Source organism: Phoca vitulina, unplaced genomic scaffold (assembly GCF_004348235.1).
Source record: "Phoca vitulina isolate PV1807 unplaced genomic scaffold, GSC_HSeal_1.0 scaffold42, whole genome shotgun sequence".
NCBI classification, from domain to species: domain Eukaryota; kingdom Metazoa; phylum Chordata; class Mammalia; order Carnivora; family Phocidae; genus Phoca; species Phoca vitulina.
In genome coordinates, this window is record NW_022589745.1 from 13,240,144 (window position 1) to 13,255,996 (window position 15,853).

Below are 15,853 nucleotides of genomic sequence, written 5' to 3' on the forward strand. Positions count from 1 at the left end.
CAGAACTGTGAAAAGAATTAGGTCTCCAAAAATTTTTGACTAATTATGTAAAAAGATATTAAAAACACACTCAAGTGAAAGGGGAACCCTCCTACACTGTTGGTAGGAATGTAAGCTGGTGCAGCCACTCTGGAAAACAGTATGGAGGTTCCTCAAAAAGTTGAAAATAGAGCTACCCTACGACCCAATGCAATTGCACTACTGGGTATTTACCCCGAAGATACAAATGTAGTGATCCGAAGGGGCACATACACCCCAATGTTTATAGCAGCAATGTCCACAATAGCCAAACTATGGAAAGAGCCTAGATGTCCAACAACAGATGAATGGATAAAGAAGATGTGGTATAGGGGCGCCTGGGTGGCTCAGTCATTAAGCGTCTGCCTTCGGCTCAGGTCATGATCCCAGGATCCTGGGATCGAGCCCCACATCGGGCTCCCTGCTCTGCAGGAAGCCTGCTTCTCCCTCTCCCACTCCCCCTGCTTATGTTCCTGCTCTCTCTCTCTCTGTGAAATAAATAAATAAATAATCTTAAAAAAAAGAAGAAGAAGATGTGGTATATATATACACAATGGAATATTAGGCGGCCATCGAAAAAAAGAAATCTTGCCATTTGCAACGATGTGGATGGAACTAGAGGGTATTATGCTAAGCGAAATAAGTCAATCAGAGAAAGACAATTATATGACCTCACTGATGTGGAATTTGAGAAACAAGGCAGAGGATCATAGGGGAAGGGAAGGACAAATGAAACAAGATGAAACCAGAGAGGGAGACAAACCATAAGAGACTCTTCATCTCAGGAAACAAACTGAGGGTTGCTGGAGGGGAGGAGGATGGGAGGGATGGGGTGGCTGGGTGATGGGACACTGGGGAGGGTATGTGCTATGGTGAGCACTGTGAATTGTGTAAGACTGATGAATCACAGACCTGTACCCCCGAAACAAACAATACATTGTATGTTAATAAAAAAAAAAAACCCAAAACAAACAAACAAAATACTCAAGTTTTCACACCCCAAATTTACTTTATCTACTCTGTTCACATCTACACATTCGTTTGCAATAGCTCTTAAAAGCCCACGTAAGAAAACAATTTTGGTGTAAGAATAATTCCATCTTGAAAACTCATTTTCACTGATTCATTCATTCATTCTTTAAACAAATACGAATAAAGAGAAAACATCTGTATCCTTGATCTTGGTGCATCTTGAATTTTTAGAAAAGGAAATATTGAAACCCATTCAAAAGTTACAGCATAAGTAGTAGTCAAATATTTTGTTAGCTTTTTAAATTTTAAATAATTTACAGTTTAAAGGTTATTATGTATGGCCAATCATTCCCTTGAATTTCCTTAAAGATTAATTTTAGAATAATCCATTCTCTCTCAGAATTAAAAGCCAAAAAGTGAAAGCAAGAATTTACCAAGAAAATTATACTCCATCATATTTAGAACTCCCCTAAACTAGTCCTACAATATTAAACACAGGTGGCTTTAAAAAACCTAACTGAATATTTATTACGTGAGCAAGAGTTATGTTTGGTGTATATGCTTTATCTATAAATGTATTCTTTTTTGATAAATTCGTATTTCCTTTGGTGCTCCTTACTTTGTATTTGTCTCCCTCATTTTTAGACTGCAAGAACTGCTTGCTCATCTCTTGTGTTAAAACAGAAACTGGATTATCCACCTGAAACAAACAAGAGAGGTTATTTTTGAATATTTCATTTTAATGCCTTAAAAATAAATGTACTGAAATACAGAATACAATTCACCTATAGTGTCATCAAGAAGGCTAAGTTCAGAGTATTAAGGTAAATATACCAAGAAAAAATATTAGACATTTTTAATGTAGAGAAAATGTTTCATCATTTCATGATACTAAAATAAATACCATAGTCAAAATTATTCTGCCACTATATGAGGGCACAGGCACATTTCTTTTACCTGTTTTATAGAATTTCACTCCTATGCTACTTGTTAACAATCTGACAACAGTGAGTAAAGCCCTCGGCCGCCTTGGGTTTTTGTGTCTCACCTCCCTATGTAGCCCTGGGCAAGTTAGTTTCTCCAACTGAATACAAAAAGTCCAACTTGGTTATTTCTAATCAGAATTATGATGCCAAGTAGTGTTTATTTCTCTTATAGCAGTTCTTCAGATTTTCCATTTGTTGTTATTTCTTCACGATTATAAAATAAAGAGAAATGCTGGAGTCATTTCTACCTTTCGAGGAGGAGTCATTTTAAATAAGCCATTGCTTGAATTAAACTACCTATAACTAACAAAGTACAATTATGGTAACAGTACTGTAACTGACCAAAGCACAGGGGAAAAAATTTAAAATATATATATAACTTGTTTCAGAAAAATTCAAGATCATTACTCATTTATATCTTTGGTATTAGCACTTAAGTAATTTGTGTATTAGAAAATAATCCCGTTATAAAATATGCAGGACCAGTATAAATGAAAAAAAAATTTTATTTATTTGAGGGAGAGAGAGCATGGTGGGGGGAAGCCAAAGGGAGAGGGAGAGGCAGACTCCCCGCTGAGCAGGGAGCTCGCGCAGGGCTTGATCCCAGGACCCTGAGATCATGACCTGAACTGAAGGCAGATGCTTAACCGCTGAGCCACCCAGGTGCCCCTAAATGAAAAAAATTTTAAACTCCTTCATTTTACCATCCGTAAAGTATCTATTATACTTTGTTAGCATAACAATGGTTAAAACCTTCCTTTTTAAGTAAAATTTTGGGTTTTTTTCTTCTCAGATAACAAAAACATTTATGGAGTTATAAAGAAACCTCTACATGTTACTTTATTATTATCATTATAGAGGTACACCAGACTGACTGCCACATATTTTTATAATATTTGCCCTGCATCTTAATTTCACATTCCATCTGACTTCTTAAAAATATGACCTAATGCACTAGCTTTAATGACAGACATTTTCACCAACTTTGAATTAGTAGCTTCACCCAAATTTATATTATTTTGTCAACATCTTTCTGCTTGTTTCTGAAATGGGGTTCCTAGTTCCTACTCTAGGGATTATGTAAGAATCTTGCAGTTTGAGGTGATAAAAAATTCTGGAGTTGAGGGGCACCTGGGTGGCTCAGTCCATTAAGCGTCTGCTTTCGGCTCAGGTCCTGACCCCAGGGTCCTGGGATCAAGCCCCATGTGGCTCCCTGCTCAGAGGGGAGTCTGCTTCTCCCTGTCCGTCTGCCTCTCCCCTCTGCTCGTGCTCTCTCTCACTCTGCTCTTTCTCTAATAAATAAATAAATAAATAAATAAATAAATAAATAAATTTAAAAAATCTTTTAAAAAAACCATAAAATTAATCTTAGTAACATATTTCTAATCTAAGATATTCTCATTTTAACATATAACCTATAAAAATTCAATTATCCCCTTGCATTAAGTCTTCAAAATCTAGAGTGCATCTCACACTGTAGTACGTACCAATCTGGACCGCCCACACTTCAAGTGCTTCATACCCACGTGCGGCCAGTGGTTACCGTACAGGTAAGTGCAGCTCTAGGCCTCCCGTATTTTGATCAACGAACCTGAAACTTTAGTTTACTGCATCATACCAGAAGAGGACTAAAAAGAGTTATGATAACAAGCTTCAAATATTTCAAAAGAAATAAACAGGTTTATACATTCCCCAAGGAAGTGGGAGCTTAGAGAAACAGGCTTTATTCAACTCTTCCATAATAAAAACTTTCTGAGAGAGCTGTTCACAGAAGGAACCAAAATCTCAGGCAGAAGTGATTTCTCCACCACAATCCACTTAAGCAGTTGCTGAAGGGACAGCTGGTGGAGAGTCCACACACGGGAAACATGGACAGTGAGAACTCTGCCGGATGCCCTTCAAGATGCTCCCAAACACCTGATTCCATACACTTTTGGTTTTCTTGATTCTGCTTAAAAATTGTCTTGCATTCTAGTCTCAAATTTATTTGATGTAACTGCTTTTCTCCAGATTTTAATAACTATTTTTCTAAACTTCTGTTGCCTGATATATAAGCTACTACCCACACACAGCTTTTTACACTTAATTAAATAAAATCAAACACGTGCTTTCTTAGCCGTTCCTCCCAGGCGCTCGAGAGCAATACGCCAGAGACTGACACACTGAACAGCATAACACAGAATACTTCTACCATCACAGAAGGTTTTTCTGGACAACTTTGTTCTAAACCAAACTGGAAAAAAGACCTAGACTCGTAATTGTTCTTTCTCCTTGGTGACTAGTCTTGGTGCTCTTCATCCTGGAGTAAGTAAGGCAGGGTGGTATATTAGAATGAAACAGGGAGGCCTGGTTCCCCACCCAGGCTCTACCAGCAACCACGCCTAGACAATTGTAGGGGTAAATTTACTTTTTCTAGTTCTATTCTCATCTACAAAATAAAGGTGAATTAGATGACCTCCAAAGACAATTCCAGTACTACTAAGACTATATGCTCTATTTCTAATTATTCAAAGTATCTTAGCAGAAAGGACTGGAGCCTTATCTCCTATAGGTATGATCAATAACTCCAAAATACATAAAGAAATGCTTTATTTTTCTAGAATAAATTTCTCTCTACAAAAAATTAGCATCTGAGTTTAGGAAACTATGATGCTATTCTGACCAGATAGCAGAAAGCAAAGAAACTTTATAGCCTTTATTAACATCTATTTTATCCCATACCAGTATAAACTAGATGTTCTTGATTTTACAGGTGTTATATTATGCATTGAAAATTCCTGCTGAATTAGGAAATTTTAAGCAACTCTGCTAACAAGAGTTGTACACATTTGTCCTGTGGTCAATTTACTCACACGAGCCTATTTTAATTCTTTCAACACTACAAATGAAATCACATGAGAAAGTGACCAGTTACATTAATCTGAGACGAAAAGTTAGCAATTACCTGTATGTTAAAATGGTCAAGAATCGCAATCAGCTCTTCTTTTCTAGTAGAAACCACGGTGCCTGGTTAAGAGAAACACATAAAATGACCAGACTGTTTCTAGGGCAGAAATAATGGAGAAAAAATAAGCAATTTTATTTACAAAAATAAGCAATTTTATTTATAAAAGTAAAATTTTGTACATTTGCTCATTTACAAATACAGATATTAACTATCTTGTTACGTGCCCAGGAACTGGCACACCTCTGAGGGGCTGCAGGCTGCGGGCATCGTGCGCCGGGCACACAGAGGAGGGAGCAGCGCGGACGCAGGGACAGTGCTCTTCTCATCCCTGCAGCAAAACGCTTGCTTTTCCTTCTCATCTAGGTCTTCGCCTCCTCTTCCTTCACGTCCTTTTCCACCTGTGGCCAACCCCCCCTTCCACATGTGATAAAGACTACAAGGGTGGGAGCAGGCCCGCCGGCGAGAACAAGGCCACACAGCCTGCTTCAGGGCGACCCAGACTCCGGCAATCACGGTCCTGCCATACGATGTCCTGGGGTAAAACAACTGCGTGTATGTGTCCGTACACAATCACGTGTGTGTACATACGTGCAGCCGATCCTACACACGACCAGAAAGAGGTTTCAAGAGACAAGGAAGAAATGCCCTTTCAGTGAATACCTGAGCAATCACTTTGCTGTTTGACCGACTATTTACTAGCATTTCATGTGAAATGAAAAGACATTCGTAACAAACCTGTTTCACTTTTCAGTTTGTAAGATCGGCTCCCGTCCATGCTGATGTGCTGCTGCACGACGATAGAGTTGCCGTACACATTTGCTCTATAGGCATCGTCTCCTCTGTTCCTTAATGTTATTGAGATATCTGCTGAGCTAAAGCAAGAAGGTTAGGCTAAGTCACGGGAAGGTACAGTGCAATTTCGATACTAGGTTACGTAATTTACAAAACCTCCGAAGTAATTTGCCTATTTCATTTGAAAAGCAGCTTCACACCAGCCACGGACGGCTGACAGGCTACTACAGAATAATGCTGAATATAACACTCCTAACAAAAAAATATAGCTGAGAGTAAGTGTTATAAAAACACTGACTATCCTATCTATAATAGAAATACCACATTCACATAAAAGCCACTTTTTAAGAAGATTTTATTTATTTATTTGAAGGAGACGCGCGGGGGGAGGAGCAGTGAGAGGGAGAGGGACAAGCAGACTCCCTGCTGAGCAGGGAGCCCGACGTGGGGCTCGATTCCAGGACCCTGAGACCACATGAGCTGACGGAGCCACCCAGGCGCCCTAAAACCATTTAAGTTTGGTTGTTTCAAATCATGTAGGTAAGTTATACATTCTCCATGAGCAGTGTGTAATACTATACTGCCTGACTACTCTAAACTATGGAACAAAGCATCATGCTGACAGCAGACCTTTAAGAATGATTAAGTAACAATTATGGTGAAATAATAACATTTTCTTTTTTTTTTTAAAGATTTTATTTATTTATGTGAGAGACAGAATGAGAGAGAGAGAGAGCATGAGAGCGGGGAGGGTCAGAGGGAGAAGCAGACTCCCCGCCGAGCAGGGAGCCCGACGTGGGACTCGATCCCAGGACTCCAGGACCATGACCTGAGCCGAAGGCAGTCGCCCAACCAACTGAGCCACCCAGGCGCCCAATAATAACATTTTCTAAGAGGATCAGAATCAAAGGAAGCAACTTTAATCTTTCAAATACTTGGCATTAAAAAAATGAAAGTATCTGATATCAAGAAACATAAACAAAAGCTCAAAAATTATTGAAGTTTTATTGGTATTATGGAAGAATTATTTTTAAAGTTTTAAAGAAGTTTAAAGTATTTATAGCCATGCATATTTTAATATATTCTAGGAAAAAATATCAATCTTTATTTTTCTACTTTAACTTTTATTAAAATAAGACTGAGTAGAAAAACAATGTCAATGAAGTACATTACTAAATACATTAAAATTTCCTTAAACATAAAAGCAGACAATTTTTTTTTTTCCTGGCTCATATGCCAAAATGCTGAAGTCCTTTAATGTGAAACTACTTTAACTGGTAATTAAATGAAATCTTTAATAGTACTTGTTTTCATGAATTTGTAATCATATTCCCAAATTGCTCCCATTTGTAGGAATTGCAGAAAAACATACTCCAGATAAACTTTACTGTAAGCTGATATGACAGTAGGCACGCTGAAGGGTTTCATCTGTTCCTGGGGCCTCACCCTCTCCCCTGCGAGTGCTCAAGCAGAAAGACAGGGCTTAGCAACCAGCAGTCCCCACCCTATCCCAAGGGACTGAGCTAAATACGGAAATCTGACACTAACTGAAACAGATTTCTCTTCTTCAAAGATTCAAATTAAGAAGAAGTGGCCAAATCCAAATAAGGTCTGTAGTTTCCTCAGTAATACCCGTACCAGTGTGAACTGCACAGCTTTGATAAAAGTACCTTCGTTACTTAAGATGTCAACATTAAGGAAAATCAGATGAAGGGTCTAAAGGAAACTGTACCATCTTTGCAACACCTCCATAAATCTAGATTACTTCACAGTGAAAAATTTTATCAACAAACCCCAATGAAACCCCAATGAAGGCACAACCAAGTCAAGAGCTGGTGATTCCTTGAGGCCTCCGAGGACCAGAGAAACCAGTTTGGGACATCACCCCCTGATGAGAGGCTCCAGAGAGCATCCATGGAGAAGCTCCTGGGAAGCCACCAAGACAGACAGAAAGACACACACCCACAGACACTGCCAGTGAATAAGAGACACAGAGAACACAAGAGCACTTCCTTATACACACCGCCCCACAGACTAAAGTGGTAAGAGGTCAATGACTGCATACACGAAGACAGAGTAACAAAGACTTGGCTAAGTTATAAGGAAGAAAACATATACTCCAGAGACGAGAGAGAGAGAGAGAGAGAGAAACACATTCACAAGCCCACAGACTTGTCATAAGGAGATGAAGGGAAGGGAGCACAACACAGCACAGCCCATTACGTGAGGGGTGAGGGAGGCTGGTACAGCAGAACGGTTGCAGCATGGACCTAAAAGAAGGAGTGGCAGACAGAGGCCTAGAGACACAGACACAGAGAGAAAGGCAGGGACACAAAAAAGAAAGGCCCAGAGAAAGACAGTACTTGGTTCTGAGGTCTCTCAGTTCCGGTCACTCATGAAAACCAATTGTACTTCTTCCCTCCAGGTTCTAAGATATATATCTCTGAATCTTTACAATAAATCTCCTTTTCTAAACTACCCTAAGCTGGGGTGTGTGTGTTTAAATCAGAAATACACAATTAGGGCAGATATGTTCCTGAAAAATTGTAATCAATAGGATTTTTAAAAGCTCCCGAGTTGATTCTAATGAATAGTCAAGGCTGAAAACCATTAACTAAAGTATTAATAGGGGAAGGGCAGCTGGCCTACTATACGGAGCAAAAAATATTTTATTTCACTAACTAGTATGATTACCTAGTATTAAGTGAATGCACCTCATAAAAACATTTAAAAAATAAAGTGACTACAGAGAAACAAAAGCAAAAAAGAACCACTAGGACTTCATCAAGATAAAAAGCTTTTGCACAGCAAAGGAAACAGTCGACAAAACCAAAAGGCAACCTGTAGGGGCGCCTGGGTGGCTCAGTCGGTTGAGCGTCTGCCTTCGGCTCAGGTCATGATCCCAGGGTCCTGGGATTGAGCCCCGCATCAGGCTCCCTGCTCCATTGGGAGCCTGCTTCTCCCCCTCCCCCTGTCTGCTGCTCCCCCTGCTTGTGCTCTCTCTGTCAAATAAATAAATAAAATCTTAAAAAAAAAAGACCAGATGCCTTTAAAAATAAAAAAAAAAAAATAAAAGGCAACTTACAGAATGGGAGAAGATATTTGCAAATGTCTTATCAGATAAAGGGCTAGTATCCAAAATCTACAAAGAACTTATCAAACTCAACACCCAAAGAACAAAAAATCCAGTCAAGAAATGGGCAGAAGACATGAACAGACATTTCTCCAAAGAAGACACACAAATGGCCAACACCACATGAAAACATGCTCAATACCACATGACATCAGGGAAATACGAATCAAAACCACAATGAGATACCACCTCACACCAGTCAGAATGGCTAAAATTAACAACTCAGGAGACAGATGTTGGCAAGGATGCGGAGAAAGAGGGGACTGTCTTACACTGTTGGTGGGAATACGAGCTGGTGCAGCCACTCTGGAAAACAGTATGGAGGTTCCTCAAAGAGTGAAAAATAGAGCTACCCTACGACCCAGCAATTGCACTACTGGGTATTTATCCAAAGAATACAAACACAGTGATTTGAAGGGGCACTTGTACCCCAATGTTTATAGCAGCAATGTCCATAGTAGCCAAAATATGGAAAGAGCCCAGATGTTCATCAATAGATGAATGGATAAAGAAGATGTGGTGTATATATTCATTGGATTATTACTCAGCCATCAAAAAGAATGAAATCTTGCCATTTGCAATGACATGGATAGAACCAGAAGGTGTTAGGCTAAGTGAAATAAGTCAGTCAGAGAAAGACAAACATCATATAATTTCACTCATATGTGGAAATTAAGAAACAAAACAGATGAACATAGGGGAAGGGAAGGAAAAATAAAATAAGATGGAAACAGAGAGGAAGAAACATAAGAGACTCTTAACGATAGAAACAAATGAAGGGTTGCTGGAGGGGAGGTGAATGGGGGGGATGGGGTAACTGGGTGATGGGACATTAAGGAGGGCACTTGATGGAATGAGCACCGGGTGTTATACACAACTGATGAATCTCTAAATTCTACCTCTGCAACTAAATGCTAATTAAATTGAATTTAAATAAAAAAATCAAAAAAATAAAATGACTATATTTCCTCTCTGAATTTATTAAACATTTCTCTTGATTAGCACACATCTATTTTATTATTTTCATTCCTAGCTACTCCTTGTATTTAATAACTACCTTTAGTACTGTGAGAACTTGGGAGGCGCTGGTATCCTGTTGTGATAGGATCTGAATAAAGAAAGGCAAGTTTTTAAAAAAAACTAAGGCTTAGGAGAAAGCTCCATAATAACTGCTCAAAACACCTGTACAAGGAGACATGGACAACTTTGCTGGGCACTAACTGCTGTCTCTTCACCATCCTGATGGAGCTGATCCTGAATATGGGTCAAGAGCCATGGAGCCCAACGTCTATAAACACTGGAGACCCTTAACTGAAGAGACTACAGATGAGAGTTCTTTCAGAAAGACAACACAAACAAGCAGTGCCACAGAAAGAATGTGGCTTCTTTCTCAACTCTGGAAAAATCTATCTGCACAGAGGTATCTGGGAACAGATAACGGGAACAATGGGAACAAGGAACAAGGAAAAAGCCATGTAAAAATATAATGCATCTGCTCTGTTTCAGATGAGTACCTAGCTCAACTGCAGAAGTTCTGTAGCCTTGACTAAATAAATCAGAAACGTACAGTAGGAGTATTAGTTTTTGTCCCTCCATAACCCACTTCCAATGCCACAGCTGATGTCAAAAATGGTACTGGTGCAAAGATCCCAATGCCACCAGGGCTAGTATTAGGAAGGCCGAGGGAGGGAAGAGTGAACTAAACACGTTCAAGAAGAACCTGAATAGCAAGGGGCATGAGACCGTGGATCACTGAGAGAGGTTTCCATGGGAGGAGCTGTATTAGGCCCCTGCACCACTGTAAAGGGTTGGTGGCTGACAGAGGGCTGACCCCCACGTAAAGTGTCTCAGGGCACAGTTCTTTGGATTCTCTGAACCTCACTAGGCAAGCATTGCTATGGAGAGTTGAAACCCCCAACAAAAGCAGCCGAGAGCCCATGGGCCATCAGTGAGGAGTGTAATGTTTGGCGTGGGGGGAAGGAGAGAGTCTTGAGGACTCTCTCGAACCTGAGCCTGACCAAGAGACCTTCTTCAGGCAAAGTGGGACAGCCACGATTTTAGATACAGAATCGACTAAAACTAGAACTGAAAAGCTCCACGAGCTCATTCTGTAAAAAAGTGATGACAGAACCAGAGACTATAAAATAAGAAGAAATTCACAGATACTGAATATTTTATTCCTTTATTTTTAAATGACTTATTTATCTGAGAGAGAGAGAGAGCGTGCGCTCGCTCATGAATGGGGTGTGGGAAGGGGCAGGGGGACAGAGAGAGAAGTGGAATCCCCACTGAGCGTGGAGCCCGTCATAGGGCTGGATCCCACAACCCTGAGATCATGACCTGAGCCGAAATCAAGAGTCAGACCCTCAACCGAGCCACCCAGGTGCCCCATGAAATTCATAGATACCCAACTTTTTAAATGAGAAAGGGAATGAGGAATAGTAATGGGTTTGATAAAGCTGTTTTTAAGCTACTTTTTCAGACAAGGTCAGTAAAAATGAAACTGAGCTCAGGAAAAGCTTTTAATTGTTATTAACTGTTTAAAATATATTAATATGGGCGCTCGGGTGGCTCAGTCGTTAAGCGTCTGCCTTTGGCTCAGGTCATGATCCTGGGGTCCCGGGATCGAGTCCCACATCGGGCTCCCTGCTCGGCGGGAAGCCTGCTTCTCCCTCTCCCACTCCCCCTGCTTGTGTTCCTGCTCTCGCTATCTCTCTCTCTGTCAAATAAATAAAATCTTAAAAAAAAAAAAAAAAAAAAATATATATATATATATATTAATATTCCTATCTATAGGCAGCTGTATCCTTGAAAGTTGGTGATTTGTGTGAACTGGCCTTTTTTTTTCTTTTTTAAAATGATATTTTGAGGACAAGTCTCAGAAAGAAGTTTCTGCTTTGGTCTAGATATTTCCCAAATGGCAAAAAAACAAAAAATATTTAATTGAGACATAAAACACTGGTACAGAGAAAAAAAAATTTTTTTTTCCTGAAGCTCCTATTTGAAAAATCAATGTGTTATCTGGCTAGGTAGACCAGGTGGTTGTTTGGACAACTAAGACATGTATAGTTAAGTATAATGAATTGAAACAGAGCGGGGGCCATTAAAAATGTTGAAATAACTAATTTTTGACTTCAGGTATCATTTGGTTGGGGACTACGGAGGGGAAAAGACCTTGCTGGGCTGAGACCCAAATAAGATAAGGAGAGACAGAAAATACACTGGAGAATTGTTACCAAATAGTTCTTTTCCAAGGCCATACAGCATGGAGAAATTATTTTCTGTGTATCTTCACCCCTTCTCCTGAGGCCACTTGGAACCCTGGCTTAGGGTTAAGATTCCTTATAGTTTTCTGAGAGATACACAATAAAACTGCAATCCTGGTTCACATTCCATCCTCGTTCTATTTTTTAGTAATAAAATTGAAGAAGTCAAATGGATATGACACTGAGCAGAAGGAAAGTCTATCATACGAAAAAAGATCACTGTTAATTATCAAAGTTCCAGAGGTTTTGGACACAGGGCATGCAAAAGAGAAATGAGCAATGGGAGTAGCCTCACTCTGACAGCTAGTATAACAGAGTTTGGCACTTCTGGTTTTTAGAAGACACAAGGATCCCTTCAGAATTACCTGAAGCTGTATGAAGAAGAATAAGGAGATCAGCCTGAAGAGTACTCCTAATGGGCAAAAGGACCTAAGTCTATGATAATGCAAACTAGGCAATTAATATAAAGTTACACAAAGGCAAGTTATATCAAAAAGAAATACAAGTGGGGTGCCTGGGTAGCTCAGTCAGTTAAGCATCAGCTCAGGTCATAATCTCAGGGTTGTGGGATCGAGCCCCGCATTGGGCTCCACTCTCAGTATGGAGTTACTTTATTCCTCTGCTCCCCCACCCTTGTGCTCTCTCTTTGAAATAAATAAATAAATAAATAAAATCTTAAAAAAAGAAAGAAAGAAATATAAGCATAGAGCCAATGAGAGTAGTTATATGACCATTCTCCAAGAGTCAAGATGGACCACAAACAGATGTGTGGTTGCGGTCCTCAAATCAAACTCACTGGCAAACCACCTGAGTAAAGGACATAAAATTAAAGACAGCAGAACACTTTTTTGGAATTCTTAGGGACTGGAGGCAGAAATTTTGTGTAGGGACCCTTAGGTGGTCACTGACTGCTTTCGCCTGTATCATACCAACGTGGACTTGGTGAAGTTTGGGTCAAGAGCCAGGAAAAGTGAATTGTTTATAAATACTCCCTTAAGCAGAAATATATAGATTTATCACTGCTAGTTCTTTCCTCCAAAAAGGTAACAGAAACAAGAGTGTAAGTGGGCAGGCACATGGTAGTACTTTACATAAGCTTTCTGTCTGAAGAGAATAACAGGCAACACTGGCCATGCTGGAAACAGGGAGCAAGAGAAAGGGATGGAAAAAGAGGACTGTTCTGCTCTAGTTCTGGGAAGCCAATTCATTTCCTATCATATATATATATGAACTGGGAATCTACAGCAGCTGCTTCTTACACTTACTTCTGTCCATCCTTCACAAAACCTTTTAAAGAAGAGCCTCTATTAGTAGCGACAGCTTTTCCTCCAAGGCCAACGATGAGAGCTGTGAGTACGGCGCTCTTCCCACCTAGAGACAGGTGTTGAAGAAATCACATTCATTAAAGAGACAGAAACGAAAGGCTGACTCCCACCATTTGATGTAAAAAGATTTCTGAATGAAAATGTAAATTAGTTCTAACCCTGAAATGAAGTGTTACACTTCAATTACCATTTTCTTTCAGCGAACTTAAAAGAGTTGTACCTATCACGAGATATTTAGCTCTGCTATTAGAAAAAAATTAGTACATTTCAGGAATCAAATTTTTGTCACTGATAAGGAAATGGAAAAAAATGGTTGACAGCTTTCCAACCTACAACTCTCATTGTTTCATCTTGGTCCATCAGCCAATATATTAAAAACGAGTCTATCTTTTCTAATTACACATGTATACTTGATTCATCTAAGTTTTATTACATTCTAATTTAGACATAATTTACTTTTTTCCATAAATTCACAGAAGTAATAAACTATTTTTAACAACCCTTGAATACAAGCAAGCTCCATTGGGACAGGGATGTTGTTTGTTTTATTCAATGTTGTATCTCCAATAGCGGCCCATACAGGCACTCTGGTATTTAACAAATGAATGAATGAACTTAAATATGAAAAAATCATCAGTCATACAGATGAATGTTTCTATGTAATATTTTGACAATTATTATTCCTAATTTGAATATTATTCATTTGCTAGCTTTCTGAAAAGTACACTTCTTTTTATGCTAACAGATATAAAATATCACAAGCTGAAATTTTAAAATCTAAACAATTACCCAGAATATGTAATCATTTTCTGAACTCCACAATCAACCAATTCAATCAACTCTTACCAGCCTATCATTTTCCACGATATACCCTAAATTAACCCAAATATAGCACTGGTTAACCTGATTTAGTTCCTGGAATGCCTTTTGAGTCTCTAAATCTCTGTTTATTTCCAAATTTATTGCCTCCACTATTTACATTATTTCTTCTTCTCTCAGTTTTATTAATAAAATCACTGCTTCAAAATTAAAAACAAAAAAAAGACAAGACCTAATTGCAGAACCCACCAGTCTTTCCTTATTTCTTGTTCTGCGGGGCCTCCCAGTAGCAATGATCCCTCTGTCCATTCTCTCCTTCTGAAAACATTTTCCTCTTGACTGAACACAGAGCAGGGGAAACAAAGAACGACAACTAAACACTGAACAGAATGTGGAGCTGCACTCACCTACAGTCCTTTCTGAGCACTACCACCAGCTGTAGACCCTGACAAGCCTCCTTTCCGTGTACTGGCTCAATCAAACTGTCAACAGCTCAGGCCTGGCTGGTCCATCACAAAAGCTGCCTAACAGGTCTTTCTAACCCCTGTGTCTCTCCCCTTCTAATCCATTCTCCACGAGGAGGCCAGTTTGTTTCACAAATCTTGACCGTGTCATCCCTTCCTCATAAACTTTAATTGGTTCTCCACTGACTTTTGAATAAAACACCAAAATCTTTATCATGGCATTCAAGGTTCTCACCAATATCACCTACAACAGCACTCTCAAGTGTCAGTTACTACCCTTCCCTATCATGTAGGATATGATAAAGCCATCTAAGGTTGTTCACCACTGTCCATGCACATCTATTTCTACTCCTTCAAACCTGTGCTGATGCGCAATCTTTGCATGAAACATCTCAGCCTCTTCTTCCCCAGTAAGACCTACAGAATCTGTCCTATTCATTCAAGTACCACCTCAAATAACACCTCCTCTTTAAGCTTCGTTGGCCACGGTGAGAAGTAGTTTCTTTCATGTTTGGATTCCATGGCACTCTGTTTATGCTCTATTACAACATTTAATAGATGTAAGATGCAAGGCTGCCTCAATCACAAATGAGGGTAGCTTGTCCACTCTTCTATGGTATGAATTTCAAAGTAAATGGATTAAAAAAAAATAAGCAGGAAATGTTTATTCTTACTACATAAATAACGAACCTAGAGTTAACTCATTATTTTCTTAAAATGTAGACTGGCAGCAAATACTGAAAATATTCATGACTGCAAGTTATAGATCTAAAACTTACATTTATCAGCATTCAGACACCTATTTTAAAAAGTTAATGCATTCTAACTGTAAAGTACTGCTCAAAGTCAAATAAGGAGGACAAAAGCACTTACTTCCATTGTTGCCAACAACAAAGTTGACATTAGAACCAAATTTAAAGGGTCCAAGCATCGAATGACACATGAAGTTTTTTAGCTGAATACTCTCAATTATTCCAACTTCTGCTGCGGTCTATTAACAAAAGAAAAAAAAAAGAGAGAGAGAGAACACTGTTGGTGGGAATGCAAGCTGGTGCAGCCACTCTGGAAAACAGTATGGAGGTTCCTCAAAAAGTTGAAAATAGAGCTACCATATGATCCAGCAATTGCACT

The 15,853-nt window shown here is 39.2% G+C and overlaps 1 protein-coding gene across 5 annotated transcripts in view; it reads right to left on the reverse strand.

The window, feature by feature from the left end:
- The window catches only part of SMC6 (structural maintenance of chromosomes 6), an 80,463-nt gene that overhangs the window by 53,855 nt on the left and 10,755 nt on the right, over nt 1-15,853 (reverse strand). For all 5 annotated transcript variants that reach the window (XM_032430032.1, XM_032430030.1, XM_032430031.1 and 2 more), the window contains 5 exons: nt 15,596-15,713; nt 13,380-13,485; nt 5,659-5,795; nt 4,921-4,982; nt 1,610-1,690 (listed from right to left, as the gene is read on the reverse strand). In XM_032430032.1, coding sequence (XP_032285923.1) covers nt 1,610-1,690; nt 4,921-4,982; nt 5,659-5,795; nt 13,380-13,485; nt 15,596-15,713 — 504 coding nt within the window. The remainder of the gene's footprint in view (nt 1-1,609; nt 1,691-4,920; nt 4,983-5,658; nt 5,796-13,379; nt 13,486-15,595; nt 15,714-15,853) is intronic.